A 13971-nucleotide genomic window follows, 5' to 3' on the forward strand; every position below is an offset into this window, starting at 1 on the left:
GGGTTTTTGTTGTTTTTTCATCCCGTTGCCGGTCCTTCGATCAGGGGATAAGGTAATCGTTGCAGAATTCTTATATATTCATTGCTTATCGTTCAAGATATGCAGTGTTAGACTCAATTCTCTAGATTCATTAGGGTTTCCGTCTTTGGGTTTTTGCTTCTGTCTGAAATCTCGTTGCTTTTGATGAATTTTTCAGGTTTCTCGGAAGAATAGATCTGAAATCTCGTTGCTTTTGATGAATTTGTTGACTCTGGGATTCAGATTATGAGGAGCTGGTTCATCATTTGCATGAACCGGCTTGTTTGAATTTGTTAGATAGTACAGACTGTAAAAAAGTTACCTTTACTTTACTAGCCCTTATTTCCTTCATACTGGTTTATTCTGAATAAAAGTTATGGAGCAAGAAGAACACAATATTGATGGATATGGTGAGGATATACCTTTGAAAGAAAACCGAATTCACAGGAGTCATTTCCCGGATGCTGTAAGAAGGAAAGCATATATATTTGATGGACAAGGCAATTACTATAACAAGGAATGGGATCTTCTAGAAGGTAAAGGGAGAGAATTCTGTTGGTATCATGTTGAAGTGCCCAAAGGAAACAATAAGTTGTCGCAATCAGCTCAACACCTAATTGATGTTCTTTGCCCTCCGTTGAAGCTTCAAGACATTCTTTCACTTGTTAGCAATGGACCCTTTTGCGGGCATGTTGATGGTGCACTTGTGTTTCGTGTTAATTCCCCCGGACCCACCTCTAGCAAATTTACTTTCAGATTAGCTGCAAGAGTGACTGAGAATGCGGTCATTACTGTCTCTTTGGGGCGTGTTCCTAGGTTAGGATTCTCGCCTGTTGGTCAGTCTCTTCTTTCGGAGATTCCTAGTGTGGAGAGTCCTCGTTATGGTAGAGGAGGAGAGAGCGGTGGGATTGTAATAAGGGAACATGTATTGGAGTTTCTGTTGACAATGAATCATTCTGAGGAGGCTGATAATCCTGTCCCAAACTCTGTCTCCAATCTTATTGTTCATATCATTGATACTCATGTGGATCACCTCCAAGATATCGTGACAAAACTGGAGATTGATCTTGATTCAGTCGAATTGGAGCTTGATAGAGGTGAGCTTGATAGAATTTTGAAAGTATTATTGTTTTCATCAAAATATTTTTTAGATATGATTCAAATTATTTTATAGATAGATCATTGTGATTTTTGCAAAACATAACAATTGTAGATTTATTTGTATCACGGTGAAGATGGAAAATCATGATACCAAATAGGCTATGACTCCTTTTTTCTTTCCGAAGATTCATATCGTGATTCCATTTTGTTTTCTCTATCAACTTGAACATTTTATACGCAGCTGTTTCCCTATGCCATAACTCGGCTTGCTTTGCATTCATTAGTTTCAATCAATCGCAGGTGGATTTACTCTGAAAAAGCAAATGCTAGATGATCGAAGATTCCCCAAAATGCATCTTGATCTGCAACGCCTTCTTCAGGTTGTGGGTCTTGTATACTTTTCTATCGTGTACTAACTATGATAGGGAAAACGGGCTGTATTGTTATTAACTTTTTTTTCACATTCATCGTGATCTTAAAAATCTACATTTGTTATTTTGTGAAAAGTCACAATTGTCTAAAACTCAATCTGGTTATGATCCAAAAAATAATCTAATCATAATCGTGTACAAAATCTCAATTTGGATCGTATACCTAAAGAAGCAACAAATTTGATCATGATCATAATCCAAAAACTAATTTGATCATGATCTCAGAAAAACCAATTTCAATTTGAACTTTTGCGATTTTCGACTGGTTGATTATATATAAATGAATGTGCCGATTTTCAACTGCAGGTTATTGCTCATGGGGAGCAAGTATTTCCTCGAGTGAAGGAAAAGTGTTCTTCAAAGCATTGGTTTGGCAGTGAAGACATAAACTCTCTAGAAGAACTAATTGGACGGCTAAGGAGATTGAAAGAGAACGTCGGATTCATAGCCAATCGCGTTACTGCAATCCAGGCAGGTCTTGATAGCTGGCAGGCAGAGCAAATCAATAGGAAACTATACTATCTCTCTTTCCTTTCCATCATATTCCTTCCCTTATCCATTATCACAGGAGGTAAAACAAGATGTCTTCCTTCTTTTACACAATTTTCTCATTAAAATGATTCAGTTCCTAATAAAAGTTGGACTTAATATGTAAACAGTGTTTGGGATGAACGTGGGAGGAGTTCCATGGACGGGACAAAGGGATAATTTGAAAATCAAGGATGGGTTTCATAATGTCATGCTTCTATGTTTAGCAATGCTAGTCTTTCTGCTTCTGTTTTTCATCATCATCCCAAAACTTTACACTCGAGTTGCAGCTTGGAGGAGAAAAAGAGCTCTTAACAAGAGCTGGTCTCTCAACAGGAAGTCATTCCTTAAGAGAACTTTAGAAGGTGGCGATGAAAAGGAAAGAAGCGGAGGTTACCTTAGAATATGAGGTAAAACAAAAAGCCATTATAAAGACCCCTGTATCCATATATATATATATGTTCATTACTTGATTTGGTTTTTACTTAAACCAGATAAATGGGAGATTGTTTATTATTTGTGTACAGCAATTTGGAGACTTGAAAACACCAACTAAGCCATGTAATGTGTTATGTGTATTTAAACCTGTTTTTGCCGCAATTTCGGCTTTCTGTAAAAGGTCTTTACTCTATGTAGTGTGTTGTTATTTGACCCTTTTTTTTTTTTTGTTTTTGAATTGGGATTTGGCTAGATTTTTTATTTGACCTTAATCTGTAATACATTCTGCAAAAGTTCTTTTATATTATTTTTGTAATTTGTCACACTATGTTATGTTCATATACAAATATGTGATCCCATCTTAGATTCATTTTATTTCTATATTGTGCTTGTATTAAAGCATTTTCAGCTGTTTTATACTAGGCATTTCATCCAAAATATAATTTATTGATAGCAGCTTATTAAAAAAAATATGATTTTTTTTTGTTGGTGTTAGATTTTGAGAATTGTATTTAAGTATGAAATATTTTAGTATTTTGATTATTAAATAAAAAAATTAATTGATTAAATAGATAAAATAATGTTTCATTATAATTATAGTTATAATTTAGATATCTATTAACTGTAAAAGTGAAGCCCTTATCTCTTTCTAGCATTTAATAATACGAAAAAAATTACGAATAATATTTTTAATTTTATTTTTATCCGTTTTAAGTTTATGTGTGGGTCAATCCACAATTTAACTTAAATATCCATTTACTCAACATCATTATATATATAGATTATCCGACCCAAATATCCATTTACTCACCATCATTATATATATATATTAGTTAGTTAAAAGGTTAAATTTATATTAATATTAAAACGTCCCGCGTTTATCAAATTTGGTGTTGAATTTAAAATATATAGTCTTTGTAACCTACTTGGTTAAAGAGTTGTACTTGTTTTGATAGGTTGCAAGTCTAGCATTTTTTATTTTATTTTTAACCGTTTTAAATTTAAAAACGGGTCAACCCACAATCCGACTCAAGTATCCAAATTAATCACAGCTCTCGACCCAACAATCCGGACACTTTAAAAATTAAGTATCATTATATATATATATAATATATATATATAGATAAGTAAACATTTATTCTTAATAGAATATCTCACAAACATGAAAAAAAGAAAAGAATAATACTATATTTATGTTTGAGATTGGGCAATTTTTTAAAAATGAAGAGTCCACCTACTATTATCTATATTTAAATCGAGTAACAAATTATTTATATTAAAAAAAAATGTATACTATTATTCTATATTTTAAATAATTATAATTTTTTCGCAATTTAATCTATTTCCTACTCGAACCTTCTGGTTCTATCTAACCGACTTTCAATCTCTCACTAGAAAACTTCCACTTGCAAGTTTGCATGCATCTCTCTGGCTCTGTTCTTCTTCTTCTTCTGTGATTCTGATTCTGATCCTAAAACCTAACCAACCGCTTTGATCCACCCAAGTTTGGCGATTCTGCACTTCTCAAATGGCGACGGCCGTGCTACTCAGATCCTTTCGTCGCAGGGATCTATCTTCTGCTTCTCTTTCCTCATCATATAAACTCGTAAGTAACCGCCGTGCTTCTTCATTAACGTCTGATGCATAATTCGCATTCACTTAGTTTGAATTGTTCGATGATGACGGTGAATTTGGATAATTGTTGTCTGCCTTTTGATATTACCTTATCAATTCAGCTAAGATGAACATTTAGAAATTAGAATATAGATAACGTGATTTTGATTTTTTCATCAACTGTTTGATGATCATATGCTCGTTTAAGAACGAAATTGCTTATAGAAAGAGGTTTTACCGTTTAGGCTATTAGTAAGTAACTCACCGATTATTTCTTCCTTGTGTACTCAGCTCACAGGAAATTCCAAGTCCTCATGGTTCTCAACTCATTTGGCCAGATCATTTAGGTTTGCGTGTTGTAATTGTTAATGTAATACAATTTCTTTGTTGTTAACATGCTCTTCTCATTGTGCAGTTCCAAGTCGATTGGTAATGATGTAGTTGGAATTGACCTAGGCACTACAAACTCATGTGTTTCGGTTATGGAGGGAAAGGTATAATGCTCAATCTCTTGTTTTGATGTCCAACACCACTGTAATCAAATGACTTTAGATGATGATGGTTAGTTAATTGGATTTTTGGCAGACACCAAAGGTGATTGAAAATTCAGAGGGATCCCGAACTACTCCATCTGTTATTGCTATTAGTCCAAAAGGAGAGCTGCTTGTCGGTACCCCTGCCAAACGTCAAGCAGTGACAAATCCAACTAACACAGTTTTTGGGACCAAGCGTCTTATAGGCAGAAAGTTTGATGATCCTCAAACGCAGAAGGAAATGAAGATGGTGCCTTACAAGATAGTTCGTGCCCCTAATGGAGATGCATGGGTTGAAGCCAATGGGCAACAATATTCCCCAAGTCAAATTGGGGCATTTGTTCTAACTAAGATGAAGGAAACTGCAGAGGCGTACCTAGGGAAAACTGTTACAAAAGCTGTAATTACTGTACCGGCCTATTTCAATGATGCCCAGAGGCAAGCAACGAAGGATGCAGGTAGGATTGCAGGCCTGGATGTCGAGAGAATCATCAACGAACCCACTGCTGCTGCTCTTTCTTATGGCATGAACAACAAGGAGGGACTGATAGCAGTCTTTGATCTTGGCGGAGGAACATTTGATGTCTCCATTCTGGAGATATCAAATGGTGTTTTTGAGGTAATAAATGGTCATTTGAAATTAATCTCATTTGTCAATGGTCTCATCACTCACTGACAGAGTTGTTGGTATCAATTTGTTGTTGATAGGTGAAAGCAACAAATGGCGACACGTTTTTAGGAGGAGAAGATTTTGACAACACTCTTCTTGAGTTCCTTGTGAGTGAATTCAAAAGAACAGATGGAATTGATCTGTCAAAGGACAGACTTGCATTACAGAGGCTGAGGGAAGCTGCTGAGAAAGCTAAGATCGAGCTATCCTCGACCACCCAAACAGAGATCAATCTCCCATTCATCACTGCTGATTCATCTGGTGCAAAGCATTTGAACATCACATTGAGCAGATCAAAGTTGGAGAGTTTGGTGAAGGACTTAATTGAGAGGACTAGAATTCCTTGCAAAAACTGCTTGAAAGACGCAGGGGTTAGTACCAAGGACATTGATGAGGTTCTTCTCGTGGGAGGCATGACCCGTGTTCCAAAAGTTCAAGAGGTTGTATCAGAAATCTTTGGTAAGACTCCAAGCAAAGGTGTAAATCCTGACGAGGCAGTCGCCATGGGAGCTGCCATTCAGGGTGGTATTCTTAGAGGCGATGTCAAAGAATTGCTTCTATTGGACGTCACTCCTCTCTCACTCGGTATTGAAACCCTTGGCGGTGTATTCACGAGGTTGATTAATCGAAACACCACCATTCCCTCTAAGAAGAGTCAGGTAGGTAAAGAAGCAATGTTAATCGTAACCTAGACAAAATGAAGAATCCACCATGCATACATGTATATGTTTCAGGTGTTCTCAACAGCTGCAGACAACCAAACTCAGGTGGGAATTAAGGTACTGCAAGGGGAACGTGAGATGGCATCAGACAACAAAATACTGGGCGAATTCGATCTGGTCGGAATCCCGCCAGCACCGAGAGGCTTGGCCCAGATTGAAGTAACGTTTGATATCGACGCCAACGGTATAGTGACAGTGTCTGCAAAAGACAAAACAACGGGAAAAGAGCAACAGATCACCATAAGATCTTCTGGAGGGCTTTCGGAAGATGAAATCGAGAAGATGGTGAAGGAAGCAGAGATGCACGCCCAGAAGGACAAAGAAAGGAAAGCCTTAATCGATCTTAAGAACACTGCCGACACCACAGTTTACAGCATAGAGAAGAGCCTGAACGAGTATATAGACAAGATCCCGTCTGAAGTGGCGTCTGAGATCGAGTCGGCTATTACCCATTTGAGAAACTCAATCGTCACAGAAAACGTGGACGAGATAAGGGAAAAACTTGATGCGGCGAATAAGGCTGTGTCGAAGATCGGACCACACATGTCGTCCGGTGGCGAACAGACTCCTCCTCCCGAGGCCGCCGACTACGAGGATGTAAAGAATAAGTAAAAGTGTGCATGTTTTTGCATGCAAATTAATAAAAGCTGTGTACCAATTATATATATGTCAAATCATTTTGCATGCAAATTTAATAAGTGATCTATATAAAAATAAAATCATGCATTTTACATATGAAATGATTTTTTTGTCATTAATCCATTCCTAAACAAGCAAGATAAGTTTATTTTATCAAATGAAATTTCTTAAAATTTTATATAAAGAAATAAGAGTAAATGAAAAAGTTGAGTTATGTAATATCAAGTTAGGGTTAGATTAACGTGTCGATTATCCAAGCAAGAAATATTGCTAGTTGTAGTTATGACTTCTCTAGAACCACAACCTTCTATTAACCTTTTTTTTATTTTTTTCCTCCAAACAATTGACGATAATATTATGAATGTCATTGATTTATAGTACACTATCTATATAACCTGATTTACAATTATAACTCTATTAAGTCTAATAATTGCTGAAGTGATTGCTGAATGAGAGGGAGATGAGTAGTACTCTGCTAGTGTCCTGTTACTTTGTACTGTTTTCCGAAGTCTCTTTCGTATCTTATAAACTTTCGAACAATTTTTAGAATGGGAGTACGTCTTAGCTATCAAGCTCCAAATTTCTTGAGCAGTGGCAAAAAATAGATAGCTCTTCCGAATATGTGGTTCCATAGAAATAAAAGAGCCACGTTTTCACCATGATATTGTCCAATTCCCAATCATCCAATATCGGATCATCATCCTTGGCTTTCTTAGACTTCCCATTAATGAATTTCTGCATTCTATTGGCTTGAATCGAAAATAAACAAGCTTGCGACCATGCAAGATAGTTCGACCCATCTAATTTCACGAGGCTGAGAACGATGAACGAGTTTAAATGATATCCCCGACTAGCACCACCGTCACTATCTTTGGAACTAGGTTTACCTTCTTCTGACATGGCAAATAAATGCAAGCAATCCTCAAGAACAAACCCAATAGTAATTAGAGAGGAAGGGGAAAACAGAAAAAAAAACCCTAACCCTAATTCCATAACTCTAATACCATGTTACGAATAAAAATTTTCAATAATAGGGTTTTCCATAATTACAGCCTCTCCAATAGATGAAGATTATATATATAGATAAGAGGCTTAAAACCTAATGTATATGGGCCTTAATACATAACACCCTAAATATATAAATACTATACAATATTAACCCATTATTTTAACAATAAACAATAGTGTTAGTACAACTTACAGTAGTGACGGTTGTGAAGTAAATCTTTTTGAGTGGAGATTTAGAATTTCTTTTGGAAAGAACGTTCAACATATACGACCAAACATCAAGAACTAGACTGTCTATCCACTGATCAACAACCAAGGTTAGCATGTCCCTGCGCGTTAGGTGGACACTGAGTTTGTCACTATAAAATAACATGTCACTGTATAAGACAACAAAACATATTTCAGAATGAGGTAGAACGTATATTTTTAAGTATAAATAAGAATGTAGAGGAAACATTACAATGGTTTCTATCCTTTATCAAATACTAAACCCATAATTAACTTCTTTTTGGTTGACAATTCGTTGACATTCATAAAAATTTTATCGTGGGCTTTCAATTTTAGGGGCATTTTTAATCCTTCAAGCCATTCGTTAATCTTATGCAATGTAAGTTTAAGTGACGGTGGTAGAATAAAGAGGCATTGTTCTTCGTTTTTTACTACCGACATGGGAGGAAATTTTTTGGTTTCCGTGGTTATTGCATCGCTTAACCAATCGTATAGACACCCCATTTTTACACCCTAGATACCTAATAAAAAATTCAGTCAAAATAATACTCATGTTTGTTTATTGAACCGGGAAAACAAAAATGCCTTTCGAAAACCGACTTAGAAAAGTTTAAAAGACGATGATTCGAATGACAAGTTACAAAAGTGCTTAGGTCCAGGGTCCTCTCATACCTTCAGAATAACCGGCGGAAAAAATCGTGAATTTTTAGTATAATATTGTTGTTGGAGAAAATGTGTCAAAGGGGTATTTCGAAACCCATTTATGAGCCAAATCGCCATTTTTCGTTTCTAATCAATTTCCGGAATCCGTGACACGTTTATGTTATACGTTTTGAAAAATCTCGAATTTTGAGTATAATATTACGGTTTGTAAATTTGTGCAGTAGATGCTCGAAAAGGGGAAAACAAGAGAACATGTCAATCCGAGTCGACCCGGGTCAATGAAGGGGTCAAACACGTGTCAAGAAGAAGTGGAAAAGAGTTGATCGGTCTTCTAAAGTTGAAAATTGGCTCATTTGAAAAGGGAGTAAAAAAATTTCCATCTTTGAAACATTCTCAATTTGACAATGGATCTAGGAGCTTAATAAATTCATTTCGACTCAAATACTGGATGGATTTCGATGATCTTGGGCGTTTTGAAAAGATAAATGAATCCCCTTTCATCTTGTTCATCCCAATTTTCCGATGGTGTTCTCAAAATAGGTGAAATATCGTCCTAAATGAAAGGTGTTCTTGAGAGGTTTTATCTAAACATCCTTTCACTTAAAAATTCGTAACTTGAGCTATGATTGATGGTTTTGGATGATTCAAGTTGGGTTGGAAAACTGACTCACGCCTTTCAAATGTAAACGGTCCCTAACCATAAATCGATAGTCAAGACCCTCACTCGACCAGTACAAATGAGGAAACCCATGGCTGCAAATCCCAGGAGCTAACTGGAGCTATGCTGCACTTCTAAAAATCATATATTTTGAACCAATGATTCATTTTTGAGTGTATGAGCTACCATTGGAAATCTCTTTGAATTGTATTTCCAATGACACCAGGTAGCCTTCCCAGTTTGCCACATAGATCATCCGAAGTCGCCTGTAGTGAAGCTGGTACATGAACCGGCATGTTTTTGTGCATTCATTCTCTTGATTAGTAAAGATCGTATTAAGTCTTCGGTAAAATACTAAAGTTGTGGGAAAGACTCCCACCTTTCTAACGCCTACTACCTCATCGTGAGAGGAGATCTGTGTTCAAAGATATGGGCATATGAAGTTGCGGGTACGAAAGTCGCGGGAATGATAAGGCTTGAATAAATGATGAACTTTGGAAATTCATAACTTGGACTAGAAAAAACCATTTTGGTTGATTCAAGTTTGTCATGTTGAGAATTTGTCATAAACATTTCACGATCATTGGGTAAAAAACGAGGCCAAGAACTGGTTTAAAATAGGGTTACCAAAAGGAAGTTGAGGAGGCCTGAGATTCGAAATGAAACAAAAGGGGAAAATCCACTTTGGATAATTACGAGCGTGCCCCTGGAATAATTTTTTTTTTTTTAAAACAGAACAGACCCACATTTAAAGGGCAGTTTGGCTTCAATTGAAGAGGAGAGGGCAGTTATCAGATCGGAAAAAACGGTTCCATTGAAGAAATCTAAAAAGCGATCTCGTTCTTGGAGAAGAAAGATCCCGTTCCGTCGAAGAAGAAGAAGCAAGGACAGTCAGAAGACTACGGAAATAGATCCGCGATTGAACAACGAAGGTCTGCAGAGATTCTTTCACGGGCGTTCTTGAACGCGAGCCTTGCTTGACGCGTGGAGAGCTGAGAAGAGAGATTCGATAGTATTTGAAGAGAGGAGAAGTTTGCATTGACGAAGGAGCAGAGCGAAGCAGGTTCCGGTTGAGATTTTTGCACTTCCGGCCGATTCGTTTTCTCTTTTCGTTTCCTCCTTCTCGCCATTTCAGGTAATTACTGAACCAATGTAGACCTGTATTCAATGATTGATGCATCGGTTCTGTACACCGATGCTGCCGTTGTTTCGTTTTGAGTTTATTTTGTTTTCGTTTGATGATGTTGCTGAATACTATATGTGTTGATTCAAACCTTGACTGATAATTACTTGGATTAGGATTAGCCTAGACTTAGGGTGAGATTAGGATTCTTTTCGTCCTAAAATCACTGTTGTGTTCTGTTGAAATTGTGAGAGTCGTCTTTGCCAAAAGAAGGAATACACAGGGGAGTTTTTGTAGTTGTTCTTTGTTTGGTGCCTCTCCTGTGAGTTTTTGTAGTTGTTCTTCCAGCGCGAGACGATTTCCCGGTGGTCAGACGGACCGTTGCGGAAAACTTCATCGCGTTTTGGAAGCGAAGGTGAAGATTCAACAGAATCTCCAGTTGTCCTGCAGCTCAACAGAAAAGTTTTCTGATTCCTTTTCTCTTGAGGATGAGATCCCTCCGAACTGAACCCGTGAACGACGGAATGAGGATGGAGACGGAGCTTCGACGAGCAGAACAGATCAGCGGAAGGTCATCCTCGAGCGCGAAGGGTCGCCGGAAATCGCCATCGCCGGAGGACGAACGAAGGGACGCCGGAGAAGGAAGAGCTTTTGTCATTTTCTAATTTCTCAACTTCTTTCGAAGTTACAAAAGAGACCCTCCGAGACTATTTTATTTTTAAATATGCCTAAATATTTTAATTTCGGATTAATTATTTAATTCAAAAGTAAAGTAGTCCCTGAACTCTTTCTCTCCTTTCAATTGAGCCCCCGAGTTTTCTTTTCCTTTTATTTTGATTTAAAAATTAAAAAAAATATCAAAAATAAAATAAACTTAAGGTCCTATTTGTTTCACAAATTTAAGAAACAACTTTAAAATGAGGATTCAAATATTCAAACCACTTTCAAAATTTCCCAAGAAGTCAAAAATATTATTTTCTTCAAAAATAAAATTTTCCGAAATTTTTAGAGCCCGTTTGTAAAAATATCTATCTTCGCTGTGTCATGTCGGGAGTTCTATAACTCCGAAAATTCCAAACTCGATTCCTATGAGCTCCTAATAATATTTTTGACTATTATATGAAACTTTTGGGAAATTTTGGGAATTATTTTTGAAAATCACTTGGTTTAACGTGTTGCACTCGGAGTTTTCCTTCACTCTGAAAATTTTAAAAGTGGAAACACTTGGGACCTTGAGTTAGTTCATTCTCTTTTCTCCTTTGTCCAAGAAGAATAAGACTTCCAATCTTCAATCCAAACCTTTGTCCTTGCCGTTCGCACTCGCATATCCTCCCTCGGGAATCGTGACTCTTGTTTTCCTTGAGAATTTTACTCTATTTTTTTCAATGCTTTATCCTTATCAAACACCTCAGGAATTTGAATAGCCCCTTGCAAAATGATTAAGACTTTCTCACACAAGAAAAAGAGTTTTGAACTCAGAACGAAAACGTAATAATCATTCAAACATTATATGGCCAATTATTTAAGAGTAGAGATTGTCTGTAAAGACAGAGCGTATAGGACATAGCGCTGTGAGCCATTTCCCAATACGTAACCAAACACCGAACTCTTAAAACGAATATCTGATTTTCTTTTCTTTAGTTTTTTCTTTGGAAAGAAAACTAAAGTGGCGACTCTCAAGTCAATTAGATTGATACATCCTCAAGTGTATCGATTTAAAAGCTGTACGGGCCAATTCAAGAGGCCTATGTTAAAGAACTCTATTTTTGGTTTCTCATCCCTTTCCATTTTTTACGGGATGCAGAGGAAGGTAAGACAAGGGGTTCTTTAATATAGTTTTCCTTAACACATGAAAAAACTTTTTCTCTAAAAATAGTGCACGTGTCGTACCTACCATAAAATCCCTCGTCTCCCAACAGCGAGAGCACGTGTGGAAGGTAAGGCATGGGGTCGACAATTTCCGAATCGCATAAACCGCCCTTAAAGACAAGGTATTTTCAATTAGGAGAGAGACGTAAAATGAAAACAACGAAAAAACGCATACAAATCGGTTTTTCAAATTTCTAGGGTATTTTGCGCGCAAATTTATGGGCTTTGATGGTCGAGGATGTACTTCTTCAACACATTTTGTAGGAGAAATTATGTTTTGTTGGCTTCAGTTGTGGGAAGAATGATGTTCTTGTTGGCTTTGATTGTGGGAGGATGTTGTTGTTCTCTTGGTTGGTGATATTTTATCTAAATGGTAGTTGACGACCGTGGAAAAAGGCTCAAAAGTAGATTGGATAAGTTCAATTGCGTTAATGTGGTGCACTTCATTTAGATATTTAGCACATCATGACAATGCTTATGTAGCGACAACAACCTTCCTCAAATATGAGGCAAAATTGGATTTATAGTCACTCCTAGATGCTTATTCCGAGGCTGCTTAGCCTGAGGCTTCACGTTTTGCTCATTCAGAGCCTACTCAGTCCGAGGCTTCACATTTTGGTCATTCGGAGGCTGCTCAGTCCTAGGCTTATGATTTTGGTCATTCGGGGGCTGCTTAGTCTTAGGCTTGTCATCCTGAGCTTGTTCATGTGGATGATGCTTAGTCTGAGGCTTCACATTTTGGTCATTCCGAGAGTGCTCATTCGGAGGTTGTTCATTCTGAGGCTTGTCATTCTAAGGCTTGTCATTTTGAGGAATCTGATTTGTATGCTAAGGCTTGTCATTTTCTTCTATCATTGGAATGGCTATGCGAGCAATGACCCTACCATGTTCAAACCCTCCATGTGCAGACTCATACCCAACCCTGTCGTACATCTTGTGGTCATCCCAAAATTCCAAAATTGGGAAAGTCATTGAGATCTTACTGTTTACCTTGTGCTCAACGACCCGGTCCAAGTAGCACAACTAATACATTTGCATTAATAAATATATTAAGTTACACAAAATGAAAAATTATTAAACTACAACATGCTGCAAATAAATTTGTACACTCACCAAAAGAAACGTAAGTGGTCTATGGAAATATGATGACTTTCCCCCCACTTATAAGCACTTTCAACAAGTTCGTCTAAAGCAAACTTGCACCAGTTATAATTTTTAATTTTAGATACATCCTGTAGGAATTTCAAGATTTTGAATATGGATAAAAAATAGAGAGGCTCAAATCATTTTACATGACAGTCGAGTTGGCTTTACACCAAGACCAAATGATTTTACAAGAAGATCGAAATCAAATTACATAGAATTCTGCTAGGTAGTTTGGGTATGTCTGCACTGTGGATTTTGCAAAGTCCACAAAAAACTGGATACAACAAACACAACGAAGTCTATCTTGAAGTTACTATCTCCAGTTGTATTCTGTAGAATTTTCTTCGGCATGATATGGGTCGAAGGACCTCCACTATTCTCGAATCTCCATCTCCTTCTCCACGCCCTGAGATTGTCATTGTACTCTTGTTCGTCCGTGCGAATTCCAACACACTCTACGATATCTAATTCCCCTCTAAGGATGTTCAATACACATTAAACATTTTCTTCATCAATCTGAATTTCCTCTCCATTATTCAGGACGATACTCCTCCTTCTAGGTTTGAAGATACTCACAATGCA

At 37.0% G+C, this 13971-nt stretch overlaps 2 protein-coding genes across 2 annotated transcripts; both read left to right on the plus strand.

The window, feature by feature from the left end:
- The first annotated feature begins 202 nt into the window (after positions 1–202).
- LOC124923730 lies at positions 203–2494 on the plus strand. Its single transcript, XM_047463694.1, has 4 exons — positions 203–1115; positions 1420–1499; positions 1857–2121; positions 2210–2494. Exons 1-4 carry the CDS (start codon positions 395–397, stop codon positions 2485–2487), a joined length of 1344 nt encoding a protein of 447 aa, XP_047319650.1. The 5' UTR covers positions 203–394; the 3' UTR covers positions 2488–2494.
- A 1408-nt stretch (positions 2495–3902) lies between these two features.
- On the plus strand, positions 3903–6710 carry LOC124925503 (heat shock 70 kDa protein, mitochondrial-like). Its single transcript, XM_047465526.1, has 6 exons — positions 3903–4122; positions 4422–4477; positions 4546–4624; positions 4716–5282; positions 5372–5992; positions 6068–6710. The coding sequence occupies exons 1-6, from the start codon at positions 4045–4047 to the stop codon at positions 6665–6667; spliced, it is 2001 nt and encodes a 666-aa protein (XP_047321482.1). The 5' UTR covers positions 3903–4044; the 3' UTR covers positions 6668–6710.
- The last annotated feature ends 7261 nt before the right edge of the window (positions 6711–13971 follow it).

Source organism: Impatiens glandulifera, chromosome 2 (genome assembly GCF_907164915.1).
Source record: "Impatiens glandulifera chromosome 2, dImpGla2.1, whole genome shotgun sequence".
In the NCBI taxonomy this organism is placed as follows: domain Eukaryota; kingdom Viridiplantae; phylum Streptophyta; class Magnoliopsida; order Ericales; family Balsaminaceae; genus Impatiens; species Impatiens glandulifera.